General features: G+C 35.1%; 1 protein-coding gene across 4 annotated transcripts in view; it reads left to right on the top strand.

The window, feature by feature from the left end:
• Positions 1 to 17,395, top strand: part of P4HA1 (prolyl 4-hydroxylase subunit alpha 1) — a 77,503-nt gene that overhangs the window by 12,887 nt on the left and 47,221 nt on the right. For 3 of the 4 annotated variants that reach the window (XR_005357958.1, XM_038534309.1, XM_038534307.1), the window contains exons 2-5: positions 2,041 to 2,148; positions 3,220 to 3,316; positions 4,440 to 4,591; positions 6,749 to 6,886. Coding sequence is in view for 3 of the 4 variants with exons in the window: in XM_038534309.1 (XP_038390237.1) it covers positions 2,073 to 2,148; positions 3,220 to 3,316; positions 4,440 to 4,591; positions 6,749 to 6,886 (463 nt within the window). In the remaining variant the exon portion in view is untranslated. Of the gene's footprint in view, positions 1 to 469; positions 553 to 2,040; positions 2,149 to 3,219; positions 3,317 to 4,439; positions 4,592 to 6,748; positions 6,887 to 17,395 lie in introns of all 4 variants that reach the window. The other variant, XM_038534308.1, reaches the window with a different exon arrangement.

The raw sequence follows: 17,395 nt of genomic DNA, 5'->3' as shown, positions 1-17,395 counted from the left end.
TTTTCAGACAGCCCAGGATTTTGAAAAAGCCTTGTGCTTTGGCAGGAGCCCAGGAGAGGAAGTGTCTGCATCTGCTGTATTCTAGAAGCCTTCCCAAAGAGTTACTGTAAAGCAGCCAAGAGAGCAGTGCATTTTACTACTGTGTGGTTCTGGAAGTATCTGGAAGCTTGTGGCAAACTTGAGGGAGGAGACTTAGGAGTACTTCCAGAATGTCAGTTTCTGTGGGGATTTATTTTTTATTGAGATTCAAGAAGGGGAAAGGGTTTTGTTTTTTTTGTTTTTGGGGGGATTATTTTTGGCAAAATAGAGAGCTTTCCAATGTGGACTTGAACTTGGTGGTTTAAGTGAAGTCACTTGGAAGGAGTCAGAAGTGCGTGCTCAAAGACAAATAGGGAGACAAGAAGAGTAACAAATGGGAGCCTGTTACTGGGGCAAGAGGTACTGTGATAGTAACTTATTCTTCTGTAAGGTAATAAGGAGTACTTAAAAGTCCATGGATGTGATGGTGAAGGAGCAAGAACAGCGTGCTGTCAGGATATTTGGAAAAGAAAGGTAAAATCTTGCTGATGTTTAGTTGATATTTGCTGCTGCCATGAAGAATCCATTCTAGAAAAGTCAGTGCTACCAGGGACAAAGAAAAAAAGACATGTTTTGCTGCCAAGTTAAAAAAAAAATCCATAGCTATGTACTAGGCTAAGAATGTTTACATAGAACACAGCAGATAGAAAAACCTCAGTACTAGGTCCTTTGAGAGAAATTACTAGCTTAAATCGAAAGGGCTGTTTATTCTTTTTGATTCTGTACAGCTTTTAAAAAATAACAGCTTTATTGAGATATAATTCATGTACCATACAATTCACCCATTTAATGGTCATGATTCAGTGGTATTTAGTACTTTTATAGTGTTCTTCAACCATCACTCACCACAGTCAATTTTAGAACATTTTCATTGCCCAAAAATCTACAACTTTTTAAGTAGGTTCCATGCCCAGTGTGGAGCCCAACACAGGGCTTGAGCTCATGACTCTGAGATCAAGACCTGAGTTGAGATCAAGAGTCAGACCTTTTTTTTTTTTTTTTTTTAAGATTTTATTTATTTACTCATGAGAGACACACACAGAGAGAGACAGAGACACAGAGGGAGAAGCAGGCTTCATGCAGGGAGCCTGATGTGGGACTCGATTCCAGGTCTTCAGGATCATGCCCTGGACTGAAGGCAGTGCTAAATGGCTGAGCCACCCGGGCTGCCCAAGAGTCAGACCCTTAACCAACTGAGCCACTTAGGCACCCTGAGAATGTACGACTTTTAGTTGAACTTATTTTAAAATTGAAAGCCATGTAAGGAAAGGATGGAACAAATTAGGAAACTAAAGGATAGGGATGCCTGGTGGCTCAGCGGTTGGGCACCTGCCTTCAGCTCAGGTCGTGATCCTGGGATCCGGGATTGAATTCTGCATCAGGCTCCCTGTGAGGAGCCTGTTTCTCCCTCTTCCTATCTCTGCCTCTCTCATAAATAAGTAAATAAATCTTTAAAAGAAAAAAAAAAGGAATTTAAAGGATAAATCAGTGGCTCTAAAACCTTTTTTTCCCCTTTAAAACATATTCTAACATATTAGATGGAGAATACATTAGATTGTATTTTGGTAATATTTAAATTACTTTAATGAAGTAATTTTTATGGGACATTCATGGTTTAGATGTAGATAACAGAGAAAACTTATTTTTCAGGATGTATGAATTACTATCTAATCACTCTAATAGTAACTAAGGAGAAAACAGGTTGAATTTTTAAGCATTAATTATCAGGTGATAACAAACATTTATATTTTTTTAACATGAAATATAAAGTTAGTACTCTAGTTATATGGAAAAATAAGATAGTAGCTCTTATTAATTACATTATTAAATCAATTTACAAGAATTAACAGTCTATGGGCAACGTTAGTGTCTGACTTATATTTTGTTCATAGGAAAAATCATTTAGGAACTTTACCTATCCTACTTTTTTTTTTTGTTGTAATGACCATATTTCTCTTGTAGGTGTGTGAACCTGAAAAATTAAGTTTTCCAAGATGATGTGGTATATTTTAATTGTAGGGATTCTACTTCCCCAGTCTTTTGCACATCCAGGCTTTTTTACTTCAATTGGTAAGTCTTACTGTTTTTTGGTTTGTATTGTTCTTGCATTTAAATTTTTTTAAAATAAAAATTATAAATTACCTAAATTCTTGGCCCAGGCATAACTTTTGTTTTCTGTGCTCCTATTTTAGCCATTCCAATTCTAATTTTAAGTCTACTTCATTTTGCAAGTCGGACAATATTGGCAAATTCATCAAAAAATTTATTTTTAAATTATAAAACAACACTACTTTTTCTTCTTCCCTACCTCGGCTCTCACCTTTTTTTGTTCTTGAGACTAATTAGAATTTAGAAAATTTTTTTTTAATTTTTATTTATTTATGATAGTCACACAGAGAGAGAGAGAGAGAGAGAGAGGCAGAGAGAGAGGCAGAGGGAGAAGCAGGCTCCATGCACCGGGAGCCGACGTGGGATTCGATCCCGGGTCTCCAGGATTGCGCCCTGGGCCAAAGGCAGGCGCTAAACCGCTGCGCCACCCAGGGATCCCAGAATTTAGAAATTTTTATTCAATAAACTATAACCACACTAACAAACGGTATACTTCACCAATGAAGTTCAAATCATTCATGTTTAGTTATTTATAAGAGGATAAGAAGTCATTTTATATCCCGAAATTAGATGCCATAAATTTAATACCCGAAATTATGTCATTTTTTCATTTTATACGAAATCTTTGTAAATATTACTATTTAAAATAGCATATTGGTTAAAGAAGAAACAAAGTAAGACTTCCACATGTCCTCTTTTCCCCAGAAATATTTTTCATGTTTGATGTGTATCCTTTTATATTTTACTCTATGCACACTCATCTGCCTTAAATGAGATATTTTCCTTCATGCCGTTAACCAATTTTACCCTTGTATGATCGTAGTGCTTACTAAAATATGGGTATTATAGTTATGACATCTAATTTCAGGATATAAAGTGATATAAAAAAGATGTCTTCTCCAACATATCTGTGTTTATTAACAGTTAACTCTTCTCAAAGAATGAAACATTCTTGATCATTTTTAAGTTATTCTAAAATACTTGTGTTGACCAATGTAGATATTTGATAACCTTCCCTTCTCTTCCTTCTAGGTCAGATGACTGATTTGATCCATACTGAGAAAGATCTGGTGACTTCTCTGAAAGACTATATTAAGGCAGAAGAGGACAAATTAGAACAAATAAAAAAGTAAGCAAAGTGTTCTACTTTCTATGATTCTGATCCCACCTGGATGTTTTTGTTCTAGAGCTAAAACAGGTGGAAATAGAAGCCACCTGTCTTAAAGTTGGTTGGAATGGCTAAAATAGGAGCACAGGAAACAAGAGTTATGCCTGGGTCAAGAATTTAGGTAGAGGAATGTGGATTGAGATAAGGATATAAATGGGAATGGGTGTTGACTGACAATTTCTAAAAGTGGTTGCTAACATCTTCCTCTAACCTCCCTAATCAAGTCATCTTTTAGAGCATTTTTCTAATTCTATTTATCTTCACTCCTATGGTTGTATTCTAGAGATTACAGTGGTAAGTATTGTTAATTATTTAATTGATATGGTTTTTCCTTAACTGCTAATTTATTTTTAACTGACTCACATTCAAAGTTAATCCTGACCTGTGAATTCCTGCCTTTTATTTAGTGAGAAACTGAATATTCAGGGAGTTGTTTTTTTTTTTTAATATTTTATTTATTATTTATTTATTTAAGTCACAGACAGAGAGAGAGAGAGGCAGAGACACAGGCAGAGACAGAAGCAGGCTCCATGCACCAGGAGCCTGATGTGGTATCCGATCCCGGGTCTCCAGGATCGCGCCCTGGGCCAAAGGCAGGCGCCAAACCGCTGCGCCACCCAGGGATCCCTGTTTTTGTTTTAAAACATAGTCTTAGGTACTGAATGTAAAGTTTTGGTATAAGTTTGATTTAAATTAACCTGTAACTGAATTTTGATTGGGCTAATCTGTACCTTACAATAACTAGTTATCTTTAAGGACCTGTGGGGAGATGAATTTTTAGACTCTTACTTGAGGGATCCAGTCACACCTTTTCTAAGATGGGCTTTATTTACTGTAACCATTTGAGAGAAACAAAACTAAAAGAAAAAGACTTGTTATATTTTGATTCTACTAAGCTAGATTTTACCCATAACAGTCTTGCTTTTTAAAAAACCTATAATTTTATTTTAAAAAGAATTTTTGAATTTAGTTTTCACTCAAAAACCTCTAATTTAGTCTTTTTTATTTTTCTGAGTGTTTTATTAAATTGTGTTCTTCCTTAGTAAGTGTATATGTGCTCCATTTAAATGTCTTATGTGTATAGATGGGCAGAGAAGTTAGATCGACTAACCAGCACAGCAACAAAAGATCCAGAAGGATTTGTTGGGCACCCTGTAAATGCATTCAAATTAATGAAACGTCTGAACACTGAATGGAGTGAGTTGGAGAATCTGGTCCTTAAGGATATGTCAGATGGTAAGTCAGATGGTAAGACTAAGGAGCCAAAAATAGTTAAGACAGTATTGCTGCCATGTGTGGAAACGCCAATACTAATAAATTCATTTCCCAGAACATCAAGTGTTTAGTGTTGTAACTGAATTGTTGCAGGGGTGTGTTTGGTTTGACTGGAGTTAGTCTAGATTCTAAATTCCTTAATTTAAAAAAAGAAAAGGGAAGAAAAACTGGAAACAAAAATAAAACTTTAGTGTAAAAAAGTGATTTGTTGGAGACTAGCACTGTCATTTTTTGCTTTGAAATTTACAAAAGCAAATCAATTACTTGACATATAGCTTCATTTCTGGGGGTAATCCTTTCCATTTTAGGATTACCTTCAAACTTCAAAAATTTATGAGTGAATCTCTCTCTTCTCAATTGTTAATGTATTGGGACTGGTACTATTAGGAAAAGTGTTATCTGTGTTTTAGATAGTATTTTGAATCTTAGATTTGTTTTACTTAGACAATAAATTTAAAAACTAAGACTGCAAACTTTAACAATGAAGGTCTTTCTAATTAAAACAAAATTAGAATAGTGAGGTGTTTTAGATAATTTAGTAACAGATACAGAAAACTAAGCCTGGAGTTTAAGAATTAGAGTGAATATGCTTAGACATAGTAATGGCTCAAATACTTAACTCAGTGACTGAAGGTAGAAATAAAAAATGCAAGAAAGAGGGAAAGAACTGAGCTAGCTATGTAAATGAAAATACTCTTGAGTGTTTATGAGTGTGAGCAGTAAACTATTGCACATAGTACAGAAAGCCTTGAGGAAAATTAAGGCAAGCACTTGTGAAAACTTCTTCATGGTGAGAGGGAAATATCAATGATTATTTGCTCCTATATAGCACCATGAGAACATTTTTAAAGTCTTGTATGTGTGTGTGTGTGCACACACATTTATTAATTTAAAACAATTCTCAAGTAATGATGTTTATGACCTAAATTCTTTTATAAGGTAAGCCTTGGGACTTGATGTTTTAATCTGTGGTAATCATCCTTATAATGCTGTAATACATATATTTTTCCTCTTTTTTATTGGAGAGGATTTAAGCAATTCTTGGATTTTATTTTGGGTCATAAAAAATCTGTCAAACTTGTAAAATTCCATGTGGACATTGTGACTAAGAGTTGGTTTTAAAACTAAAAAAAAATGCTTGATATGAGGTTTAGCCCTCTCCTAGCTAGTTGTTCGTTTGTACATTTTCATTAACATAAAAATGCCTGGCCTTTTGCTGATCAAAATCCACAGTTGATTATAAGTAACTGAGAGGGGAGGGAAGTTTAATACCTAACTTTTATTTGCCAGTGATGACACTTACATTAAAATTTTAAACTACTTTTTGTTTTTGTCTTTTTTGGTTCCTTAAGGAGTATTTAGCAACCATTCTCCTTAGGCAGTAATTAGTTTGTTAATTTGGTTTTTGCTATATTTTATATAAAACCTTTTAAAATTAAGATTAGATTTTATGGAGAGCAAATCTTGGTTGATCACTATATTCCATAACTTAATATATCTAAATATATTTTAATAAACAAGCTCACTTGATTATATTAAATATATAATTAATATCTCTCTTTCCCCCTCAAAGAATTCCACCAAACTTTATATATTTACATATTTACATAACGTGTGGTACATGCAGAAGAATATAGAACTTTCTTTAAGTGCATACATTTTACTTACCATCTGTTATTTGAAAGTATAATTGGTTGCCAGTGGATGTCATTTTCAAATCATAAATCCATTCATTTTCAAGCTTAGTGTAATTAAAAACTCAATTATCATATCAATTATCAATAGGACACTTGGGTTGCTTCCAATTATCATGTTGATCTTTTACCTAATTCAGATATGGTTTATGTGATGACTTCAGATTACTTAAGCAACATTAGAACTTGGGAAGATTGAATAAGTTAGAGGTATTTCAAGTCTCATTCAGTGTATTTAGTTTTTTTCTTGTTGAGTGTGTGGAACTTGCATGGTGTGGTAGAAAATTATAATAAAATCAATTTTGAAAAATCCTTATAAACACTCTATATTGCAAATTGGAAGTCTGTGAGGTTCTAGAGTCTTTTTTTTCTTTTTTTCCTTTTCTTTTCTTTCTTTTTTTCTTTCTTTTTTTCTTATTTCAAGGCTTTATCTCTAACCTAACCATTCAGAGACAGTATTTCCCTAATGATGAAGATCAGGTTGGGGCAGCGAAAGCTCTGTTGCGACTACAGGACACCTACAATTTGGATACAGACACCATCTCAAAGGGTAATCTCCCAGGTAAGAATTCTTCTATTCTATAAAATATTTATCACCTGGTTGTTCTCTTCAATCCATCAGGACAATGTTCATCTAAAAAAAACTTTCGTATTTTAAGATTTTTTATTTTATTTTATTTATTTTTTAATTTGATTTTAGTTTTTTTTTAAATTTTTATTTATTTATGATAGTCACAGAGAGAGAGAGAGAGAGAGGCAGAGACATAAGCAGAGGGAGAAGCAGACTCCATGCACCGGGAGCCCGACGTGGGATTCGATCCCGGGTCTCCAGGATCGCGCCCTGGGCCAAAGGCAGGCGCCAAACCACTGCATCACCCAGGGATCCCCGTATTTTAAGATTTTTAACTTTAGTTTATTTTACGGTCTTTGAGGACAAAACAACTCTCTTTCCTTAGGACTTAATAGCTATGGATAAGTTTATAGCTTGTTACTATGAAAGCTTAATATTATAGGTACTTAATTTTAAGTAGGTATTTTTAGCCTGGAAAGAGAAAATCATTTTTCCTCATGTTTTTCTTTAGAACATCCAATATTTGTATGTAAAGTTATAAAGGAATTGATAATCAAAGTTTATGTGTTCAGTAATTTAAAAACCAAGACATTGGATATACATACATTTTGAAAGTGTTCTGTAATATGGAACATCCTGCTTTATGACTTGTTTTTGGCAAAGTCTTTTATTTAGGTTACAGCTAATTTCATGATAATTTGCTTTAGAAATGCTTTTATTGTACAAAATGTATATAACAAAATTTACCATCTTAATCACTTTTAAATGTGTGATTTAGTGGCCCTACATACATTCTCACACTGTTACGCACCCATCACCAGTATACATCCCTATAGCTCTTTTTGTCTTGTAAAACTAAAAATTGTATGCATTGAACAGTAACTTCCTGTCCCTTACCTTCTTCAGCCCCATCATTCTACTTTGTTTCTATGGTTTTGACTATTCTAAGTACCTCAAATAAGTGTAACCATACAGTATTTGTCGTTTTGTGATGGGTCACTTAGCATTAATATTCTAAAGGGTCATCCACATTGTAACAAATGTCAGAATTTCCTTACTTTTTAAGCCTGAATAATAATGCATTGTGTATGTAAATATATAGCACATTTTGCTTATCCTTTCATCCATCAATAGGACACTTGGGTTGCTTCCATGTGTTAACTCTTGCAAATAGTGCTGCTTTGAACATGGTGTGCAAATATCTTTTCAAGACCCCGCTTCCCATTCTTTGGATATATACCCAAGAAGTATAATTGCTGGATCATATGGTAATTCTATTTTAGTTTTTTGAGCCCAAGAAGTGTAATTGCTGGATCATATGGTAATTGTATTTTAGTTTTTTGAGGAACTGCCGTATTATTTTCCATAGTAGATACACCATTTTACATTCCCACCAACAGTGCCCAAGGGGTCCAATTTCTCCACCTCTTCTTCAACACTTGTTATTGTCTCCTTTTTTGATAGCACTCATCCTAATGGGTAGGAGGTGGTATCTCATTATAGTTTTGCATTTCCCTGATTATCAGTGATGTTGAGCATCTTTTCATATACTTAGCAGCCTTCTGTATTTCTTTCTTGGAGAAATGTTTATTGAAGTCTTTTGCCCATTTTTAAATTGGTTTTTTTTTTTAGGAGTTGTCTACATATGCTGGATATTAGTCTCTTATGAGATAATACGATTTGCAATTTTTTCCTCCCATTCTGTGGATTTTTTATTCTGTTGATAATGTCTTTTGATGTACAAAATTTTAAAATTTTCATGAGGTCCAGTTTATTTTTTCATTTGTTGCCTATTGCCTCATATACAAGAAATTTTACCTCATCCGGTAGAATGAAGCTTTTCTCTTGTGTTTTCTTCTAAGAGTTTTATTGTGTTACGTCTTATATTTAGGTTCTTTATCCATTTTGTGTTACATCTTATATTTAGGTTCTTTATCCATTTTGAGGTGATTTTTGCATGTGATGTTAGGGTAAGGGTACAACTTCATTTTTTTTATTTTTATTTTTTGCATGTAGATATCCAGTTTTTCCAGCACCATTTGTTGAAAAGACTGTTCTTTTCCCATTGATTGGTCTTGGCACCCTTGTCCAAAAGTATATGACCATATATGTAAGGGTTTATATCTGGGTTCTCTATTCCATTGATCTTTTTTTTTTTTTTTAACTTCAGCTTTTTTTTTTTTTTTTAAGATTTTATTTATTTATTCATGAGAGATACAGAGAGAGGGGGAGAGAGGCAGAGACCCAGGCAGAGGGAGAAGCAGGCTTCATGCAGGGAGCCTGACGTGGGACTCAGTCCTGGGACTCCAGGATCATGCCTGGCAGGTGCTAAACTGCTGAGTCACCCAGGGATCCCCCTCCATTGATCTTTATGCCATATTAATACCATACTGTTCTGATGACTGTAGCTTTTGTTTTTTTTTTAAGATTTTATTTATTTATTAGAGCATGCATTCATGGGTTCATGAGCAGGGGAGAAGGGTAGAGGGAGAAGGAGAAGCAGACTCGCTGCTGAGCTGGAAGCCGAGTGGGGGTTTGATACCAGGACCCTGAGAGCATGACCTGAACTGAAGGCAGAGCAAGGCAGACTCTTAACTGGCTGAGCACTCAGGTGCCCCTGATGACTGTAGCTTTGGAGTAAGTTTTGAAATCTAGAAGTTTGAGTTCTCTGGTTTTGTTCTTTTTCAAGATTGTGTTTTGACTATTCTTTTTCAGGATTTTGACTATCCTTTGAGAATACATACAAATTTTAGGATGCATTTTTCTATTTCTGCAAGAAATGTCATTGGGATTTTGATAGAGATTGCATTGATTCTGTAGATTGGTTTGGGTACTATTGCCATCTTAATAGTATTAAGTTTTCCAATCCATGAACATGGGATGTATTTCCATTTATTTATGTTTTCTTTTATTTCAACGATGTCTTGTGGTTTTCATTGTATAAGTCTTTCACCTCCTTGCTTAAGTTAATTCCTAAGAATTTTATTCTTAGAATTGTTTTAGTAGGGGCACTGGGTGGGTCAGTCAGTTAAAATATCTGCCTTTGGCTCAGGTCATGATCCCAGAGTCCTGGGATGGAGCCCTACATCGGCGTCTCAGCCCAGTGCAGAGTTTGCTTTTCTCTCTGCCCCTCCTTTTCCAGTCATACTCTCTCTCTCTCAAAATAAATAAATAAAATCTTTTCTTAAAAAAAGAATTGTTTTAGTTTTCAGATTATTTATTGTTAGTATGTAGAGATGCAACTGAGTTTTGTGTGTTGGCTTTGTCTTTGCTACTTGCTGAATTTTTTATTAGCAAATAAATGTTAACAGTTTGTACATGTAGTCTTCAGGGTTTTCGGCATAGAAGACAATATCTATAAAGAGAGATCATTTTACTTTTTCTCTTTCAATTTGGTTGCCTAATATCACTTTTTTCTTGTCTCATTGCTCTGGCTAGAGCTTCCATACTGAAGTAGTGAAAGTGGGCATCCTTGTTTTTGTTCTTGATCTTAAAGTCTTTCACCATTGCATATATTTGCTGTAGATTTTTCAACTTACCTAGCTGCTTTTTACTCTTAGTTTGTTGAGTGTCTTTTATTGTGAAAAAGTGTTGAATTTTGTCAAGTATTTTTTCTGCATCAGTTGAGATGATCATGGTTTTTCCCTTCATTCTGTTAATGTGGTGTATATTACATTGATCAATTTTCATATGTTGAGACATCCTTGCTATCCAGGAATAAATTCCACTTGGTTAGGGTTTATAATCTTTTTAATAGCTGCTGAATTCTTTTTGCCAATCCTTTAGGGTTTTTCATCAATATTTATAAGGGATACTTTTCTGTACTTTTCTTGTAGAATCTTTGGATTTGGTGTAAGGGTAATGCTGGCCTCATAGAATGAAATAGGAAGCATTCCTGTTCAGTTTTTTGGAAAAATTTGAGGATTGGTGTTAGTTCTTTAAATGTTGGATAGAATTCTCCAGTGAAGCCTTCAGATCCAGGGCTTTTCTTTGTCAGGAAACTTTTGATTATCAAATTAGTCTCCTTACCATTTAGTTACAGGCCTATTCAGGTTTTCTGTTTCTTAGTCTTGGTAGGCTTTTTGTTTCTAGGAATTTGCCCATTTCATCTAGGTTATTTAATTTGTTGGTGTATATTTTTCATAGTACTCTGTTATAATCCTTTAAATTTCTGTAGAATTAGTAGTCCAATCCTTTCATTTTTTATTTTAATAATTTGGATCTCCTCTTTTTTCTTAGTCCATGTAGCTAAAGGATGATCAATTTTGTTGATTTTTTCTAAGGACCAACTTTTGGTTTCATTAATTTTTTCTGTCTTTTTTTTTTTTTTAAGTATTCTACTTAATTTACCTGTGATATTTCCTTCTGCTAGCTTTGGGTTTAGTTTGTTCTTGTTTTTCTAGTTTCTTAAGTTGTAAAGTTATGTTGTTGATTTGAGATCCTTCTAGCTTTTTAATGTAAGCATTTACATTACATCCCTTTACATTGCTTTCACTGTGTCCTCTAAGTTTTGGTATTTTGTTTGTTTTCACTTGTTTTTAAGTGTTTTCTAATGTTTTCTATGATTTCTTTTTTGTTCCATTGGTTAAGAGTGTGTTGTTTCATCTCCACAAATTTAAAAATTTGCTAATCTTACTTTGTGGTACTGATACCTGACTTCACACAATTGTTTACTTTTTGCTTTCTCACTTTTTCTACGAGTATGTGGCTTGCTATCATTACTGTCTCCTAGTCAGCTGAAGAAATAGCTGAAGAAATAAAATATGTTACCCCTGTCTTCATATTGAAATTGATTTCCTCAGTAAGAATATAGAATGGAGTGAGTAACTTGTTAAGATGTTTCTGGCTCATCTCTCTTTATTTGGGGGTGAATATCAAGTGGGATTGCTAACGATTATTGAATTAAATAATAATAAATAAAATTTCCATTAAGCTGGTACATAATTCCATTATTTTCTATTTCTACTAATAGTATACATTATAACAGTTCTGATAAGATCATAACCATATCTTTTAAACAATATATTCTGTATATCTTTAACATTTTTCACTCAATTTTTTGAGTAAATTCATCAAACTGCTGTATTATATGAAGAATTGATTTATTCATTCTCTTATGCATGGAATGGGCATTTTGGTTATCCAGTTTTTTGCTATATCAAAGTTTCTTTTTTTTTTATGTCAAAGTTTCAGTAGACATCCTTGTTTATGTATTCTTTTGCTCATGTATACACATGCAAATGTTTCCTTGGGATATAAGAAGTTAGGGTATATGCTTTGTCAGCTTTACCAAATGTGGCCAGATTGTTCTCCAGAGCAGATGTACCTATTTATATTATCACCAGCAAATTCCCATTTCTTCATATACTTCATAATCCTTAGTTTTGTCAGGCTTAAAACTGTAGCAGTTTAGATGTGAAACAATGGGAGTGAGAGTTGAGGGGGAAGGATATTTGTTTTTTCAATTGTTTCAAAACAAAAAAGAGAAATTTTATTTCAGTGGATGTATGTTGATGCCATGTTACTCCTTGATTAATTTTGTCTAATTCTTCCTTTTTGGGCCTATCTTTTGAAATGCTTTGTTGATATTTTAATTTTAAGATTTATTTATTTATTTGTGAGAGAGCGAGCCTGAGGCTGAGGGGCAGAGGGAAAGGGAGAGAGAATCTCAAGCAGACTCTGGGTTTAGTGTGGAGTCCGATGGGGCTCAATCCCATGACACTAAGATCACAATCTGAGTGGAAACCAAGAGTCAGCCACTTAACTGACACCACCACCCAGGCACCCCTGCATGTACTTTTTAATTTCCTCTTTTATTTCCTGGTTGACCAATTTCCTGGTTTAGTAGCATGTTATTTAACCTCCATATATTTGTGGACTTTTCAGATTGTGTGTGTGTGTGTGTGTGTGTGGTTGACTTCTAGTCTTACAGTGTTGTGGTTAGCAGTTGGTTGTCTGCCTTTGGCTGTGGTCATGATCCCAAGGTCCTGGGATCAAGCACTGCATTGGGCTCTCTGCTCAGTGGAAGCCTGCTTCTCCCTCTGCCCTTCTCCCAGTTTGTGCTCTTTCTCTCTCAAATAAATAAGTCTTTAAAAAAAAAAAAAAGCCAAAAAACAGCGTTGTGGTCAGAAAAGATGTATGCTATGATTTCGATCTTTTTTAATTTCTTGAGGCTTGTTTTGTAGCCTAATATGTGATCTATTCTGGAGAATGTTCATGTGCACTTGAATATGTAGTCTGCTGCTTTAGAATGGAATGTTGTGAATATATCTATTAAATCCATCTGGTGCAGTGTGCATTCAAGGCCAGTGTTCTTTCTTGATTGTCTTTTTAGATGATCTGTCCATCAATGTTTGTGGGGTGTTAAAGTCCCCTACTATTACTGTATTATTATCAATTAGTTTCCTTATATTTGTTATTAACTGTTTTATGTATTTGGGTGCTCCCATATTGGATGCATAAATATTTACAATTGTTAGATCTTATTGTTGGATTATCTCCCTGATTATTATATAGTGCCCTTCTTTGTCTCTTGTAACCATCTTTGTTTTAAAGTCTAGTTTGTCTGATATAAGTATTGCTATTCTGGCTTTCTTTTGACATCCATTTGCATGGTAACTGTTTCTCCATCCCCTCCCTTTCAATCTGTGGGTGTCTTTAGATCTAAAATGAGTCTCTTGTAGGCAGCATATAGATGGGTCTTGTTTTTTTATACATTCTGTCACCTTATGTTTTTGATTGGAGCATTTGGTCCATTTACATCCAAAGCAATTATCTATAGATATGTACTTATTGCCATTTTATTTCTTGTTTTGTCATTGTTTCTGAAGATTTTTCTCTGATCCTTTCTTACCTTTCTTTCATGGTTTGCTGGGTTTTGTTTTTTTTAGTGATATATTTGGATTTCTTTGTCTTTATTCTTTGCATATTTACTAGTGGTTTTTGGTTTGTGGTTACCATTAGGTTTGTATATAACCTCTGCTGCGTGTAGCAGTCTTTATTAAGATGATGGTCATTTAAGTTCGAACTTCTTCCTTATTCTCTTCCCTGTGTTTTGGGTATATGGTATCATATACCTTTTATTTTGTAAGTTCCTTGACTGATTTTTTTTTTTACAGAAATACTAATTTTTACTGCTTTTGTGTTTCCTACCTTTATACTGTCACTTTTAGTTTCCCTTTTCCACTCACAGTCCCTTTAATATTTCTGGAAGGGCTGGGTCAGTGGTCATGAACCCCTTAATTTTTTGTTTGTCTGGGAAACTCTATCTCTCCTTCTATTCTGAATGATAGCCTTGCTGGATGTCTTCTTGGCTGCAGGTTTTTCCCATTCAGCACTTTGAATATATCATGCCACTCCTTTCTGGTTTGGAAAATACCTGCTGAAAAATCTGCTCATAGCCTTATGGGATTTTCTTTGTATGTAACTCTCTTCTGTCTTGCTGGTTTTAATATTTTTTCTTTATTACTATATTTTGTCATTTTAATTACAATATGTCTTAGTATGGATCTGCTTTTGTTGATTTTGTTAGGCATTTGCCTAAATCTGGATATCTCTTTCATTTGCCTAAATCTAGATATCTCTTTCATTCCCCAGATTAGGGAAATTTTCAGTTACGATTTCTTCAAAAACCCTCTGCTCCCTTTTCTCTCTCTACTTCTGGTACTCATATAATACAGATGTTCTTTTATTTGATGGAGTCACTGAGTTCCCTAAGTCTCTTCTTGTTTTGCATAATTTTTCTTTCTCTCTTTTGTTCAGCTTGATGACATTCCATTACTCTGTTTTCTAGGTCATTAATTTCTTCCTCTCTTCTAGCCCACTGTTCATTGCATTAACTGAGTTTCTCATTTCATTTATTGAGCCCTTTATCACTGCTATTATTCCTTATTTCTGTGTTAATAGTCTCACTGATGTCTTCCACTCTCTTCTCAAGTCCAGTGAGCATCCTTATGATCATTGCATTAAATTCTACATCAGGCATATTACTCATATTTATTTCACTTAGATTTCTAGCCATGACTTTGTCTTGTTCTTTCATTAGGGACAAATTCTCTGTCTTTGCATTTTGTCTAAGTCCCTGTGCTTATTTCTGTGTTGGGAAGTCAGCTCCATCTCCTATTTTTATGGTAATGGCTCTATGAAGGAGAGATTCTATAGTCCCCTGTAGTAGTATCTTCTGTTCCCCAGGTCCTGGTGCTCCCAGGAGTGTCTGCATTGTGGGCTGCATGTGCTCTGCTATTGTGTTCTGGCTACTTTATTCTCTACGCCAGTCACCTGCAGAGGCTCTCTGCCTGTTGTCAGCAGTGTATAGTCCTTGGCCTGAATGTGGTGAGTTTCAACTAGGTATGCTCTGGTCTGCTTGTAAAATGAGACCTGTCCTGGCCATCACCAGAACTGAGGTCTCGCAAACTCCAAGGTTGGGAGATGTGATGTTTTCAGGGATTTGGGCTGATCTTCTGTAACTGGAGCAAGTGTGACTGGGAAGGACAGTTCTTCCGGAGTGCTAAGGTGTAAGCAAGTTAGGTTCAAATACCAGCAGTGAGCTGGTTCCTGTAGGTGGCTCTGTGTTTATGCTGAGGGGCATGGGAGGGAAATGGCATATGCCAGTTCCTTTGATCCCAGATGGGGTCTCTTCAAGAATGCTGCTTCTCTGGGACATGCTCCAAGATGAGCAACTAACCTCCTGACAGTGTTCCCCAGGTGTTCTTCAGATTGCTGTTTCAGTGCTGTATGTACAGAGGCTTTTGCCTTGCCTGTTCTCCAAAAACAGCCCCAATGTTCTCTGAGCTCTCCCAGAGTCCAGCACACTAGGCTTTAAACTCAGAAGGTTGCAATAACTCACAAAATGCAGGCCCTCTTGCTTTCCAATTCAGTTGTTATGGGGATTCCTTTTTCCTGTGTGCTAGTTTGTCTCTTGCCCTTCTCTGATAGCACAGCTTCCACCCTACCACGGTGGCCATGATCCCTTTCTTTCTCAACTTACCTTTCTGTGCTTCCTACCTTCTTTGATGTGGCTTCTTGTCTACCTTTAGTTGTGGAGTTTGTTCTGCCAGTCTTCAGATTGATTTCTGGGGTATTTAGGATGCTTTGATAGTTATCTAGTTGTATTCATGGGACGAGATGAGCCTAGGGTCCTCCTCCTCCTCCACCACCATCTTGACCTTCCTGATTCTTAGAACTATATGTTCAAAGGGAAATGTCAGGTAAGTATTATTTATTTTTTATTATCTAAATTTTATTATTTTTTTCACATATTTGTCATTTTCTTTTTTGTTAGTGTCAGAAAGGGTATTTTGTGATTTCCTTTATAAGGCATAGAAAGAACTCCATGGGACATGACTTTCTCCTTCTTAATGTTGCTTATAAGATTTATTATTATGGAAAATATAAAAAAATAAAAGTAGTGACATAATGAGTTTCCATGTATTCATTACACAGCTTCAAAAGTTTTTAACACTTTGCCATTCTTGTTTCTATGTTCCCTCTATCCCCTGCTTTTAGTTGTTTTTACTGAAACATTTTTTAATTAATTAATTATTTTTACTGAACCATTTTAAAAGCAAATTCTGTACATAATGTCATTTTATACACAAATAATTAAATATGCGTATCTAACTGATCAATAAGGTATTTTTTAATTTTTATTTTTATTTTTTAAAGATTTTATTTATTTATTCATGAGAGACACAGAGAGAAAGAGAGGCAGAGACACAGGCAGAGAGAGAAGCAGGCTCCATGCAGGGAGCCTGATGTGGGACTCGATCCTGGGTCTCCAGGATCACACTCTGGGCTGAAGTCAGTGCTAAACCGCTGAGCCACCCAGGCTGCCCAATAAGGTATTTTTTTAAAATAATATAATTACTTACTATTATCCAACCTAACAAAGTGACAGTATTTCCTTAATACAATTTAATACCCAGTCAATCCTCAGTTTCTCTGGTGATCTCAAAGATACCTTTTAACAGTTGTGCATTTTGGTTATATCTCTTAAATCTGTTTTATTCTTCTCTCTTCCTTTCCTTTTCCCCCCAGTCCATTGATTAAGTTGGAAAAACCTGGTTATATGTATTGTAGAATGTACATTTTAGAATTGCCTGATTTTTTTCTTTTGTATTAATTTGTTCCTCTAACTTATGTGTTTCCTATAAACTATTAGAGCTTGAGTCTCAATTAGATTCAGGTTTTGTAATTAACTCCATAGGTGGCGCTCTGAACTTTTATTGAATTACAAACCAGCCACCTAACATCTCATCACTCTTTTTGTGATAGTGATTGATGGTAGCTTCGGTGGTGGGAGACTGCTAAGTCCCTATGAAGTTTTCCATGAATTTCTTCTTTTTTTTTAAAGATTGTATTTATTCATGATAGACACACACAGAGAGAGAGACGTAGGCCGAGGGAAAAGCAGGCTCCTCACAGGGATCCCAATGTGGGACTGGATCCTGGACCTCGGGATCACGCTCTAAGCCGGAAGGGTGTGCAGCTCCACTGCTGAGC

This window comes from Canis lupus, chromosome 4 (genome assembly GCF_011100685.1).
Source record: "Canis lupus familiaris isolate Mischka breed German Shepherd chromosome 4, alternate assembly UU_Cfam_GSD_1.0, whole genome shotgun sequence".
NCBI classification, from domain to species: domain Eukaryota; kingdom Metazoa; phylum Chordata; class Mammalia; order Carnivora; family Canidae; genus Canis; species Canis lupus.
The sequence above is the reverse complement of the archived record's forward strand: the minus strand, read 5'-3'. Positions and strand labels throughout refer to the sequence as shown.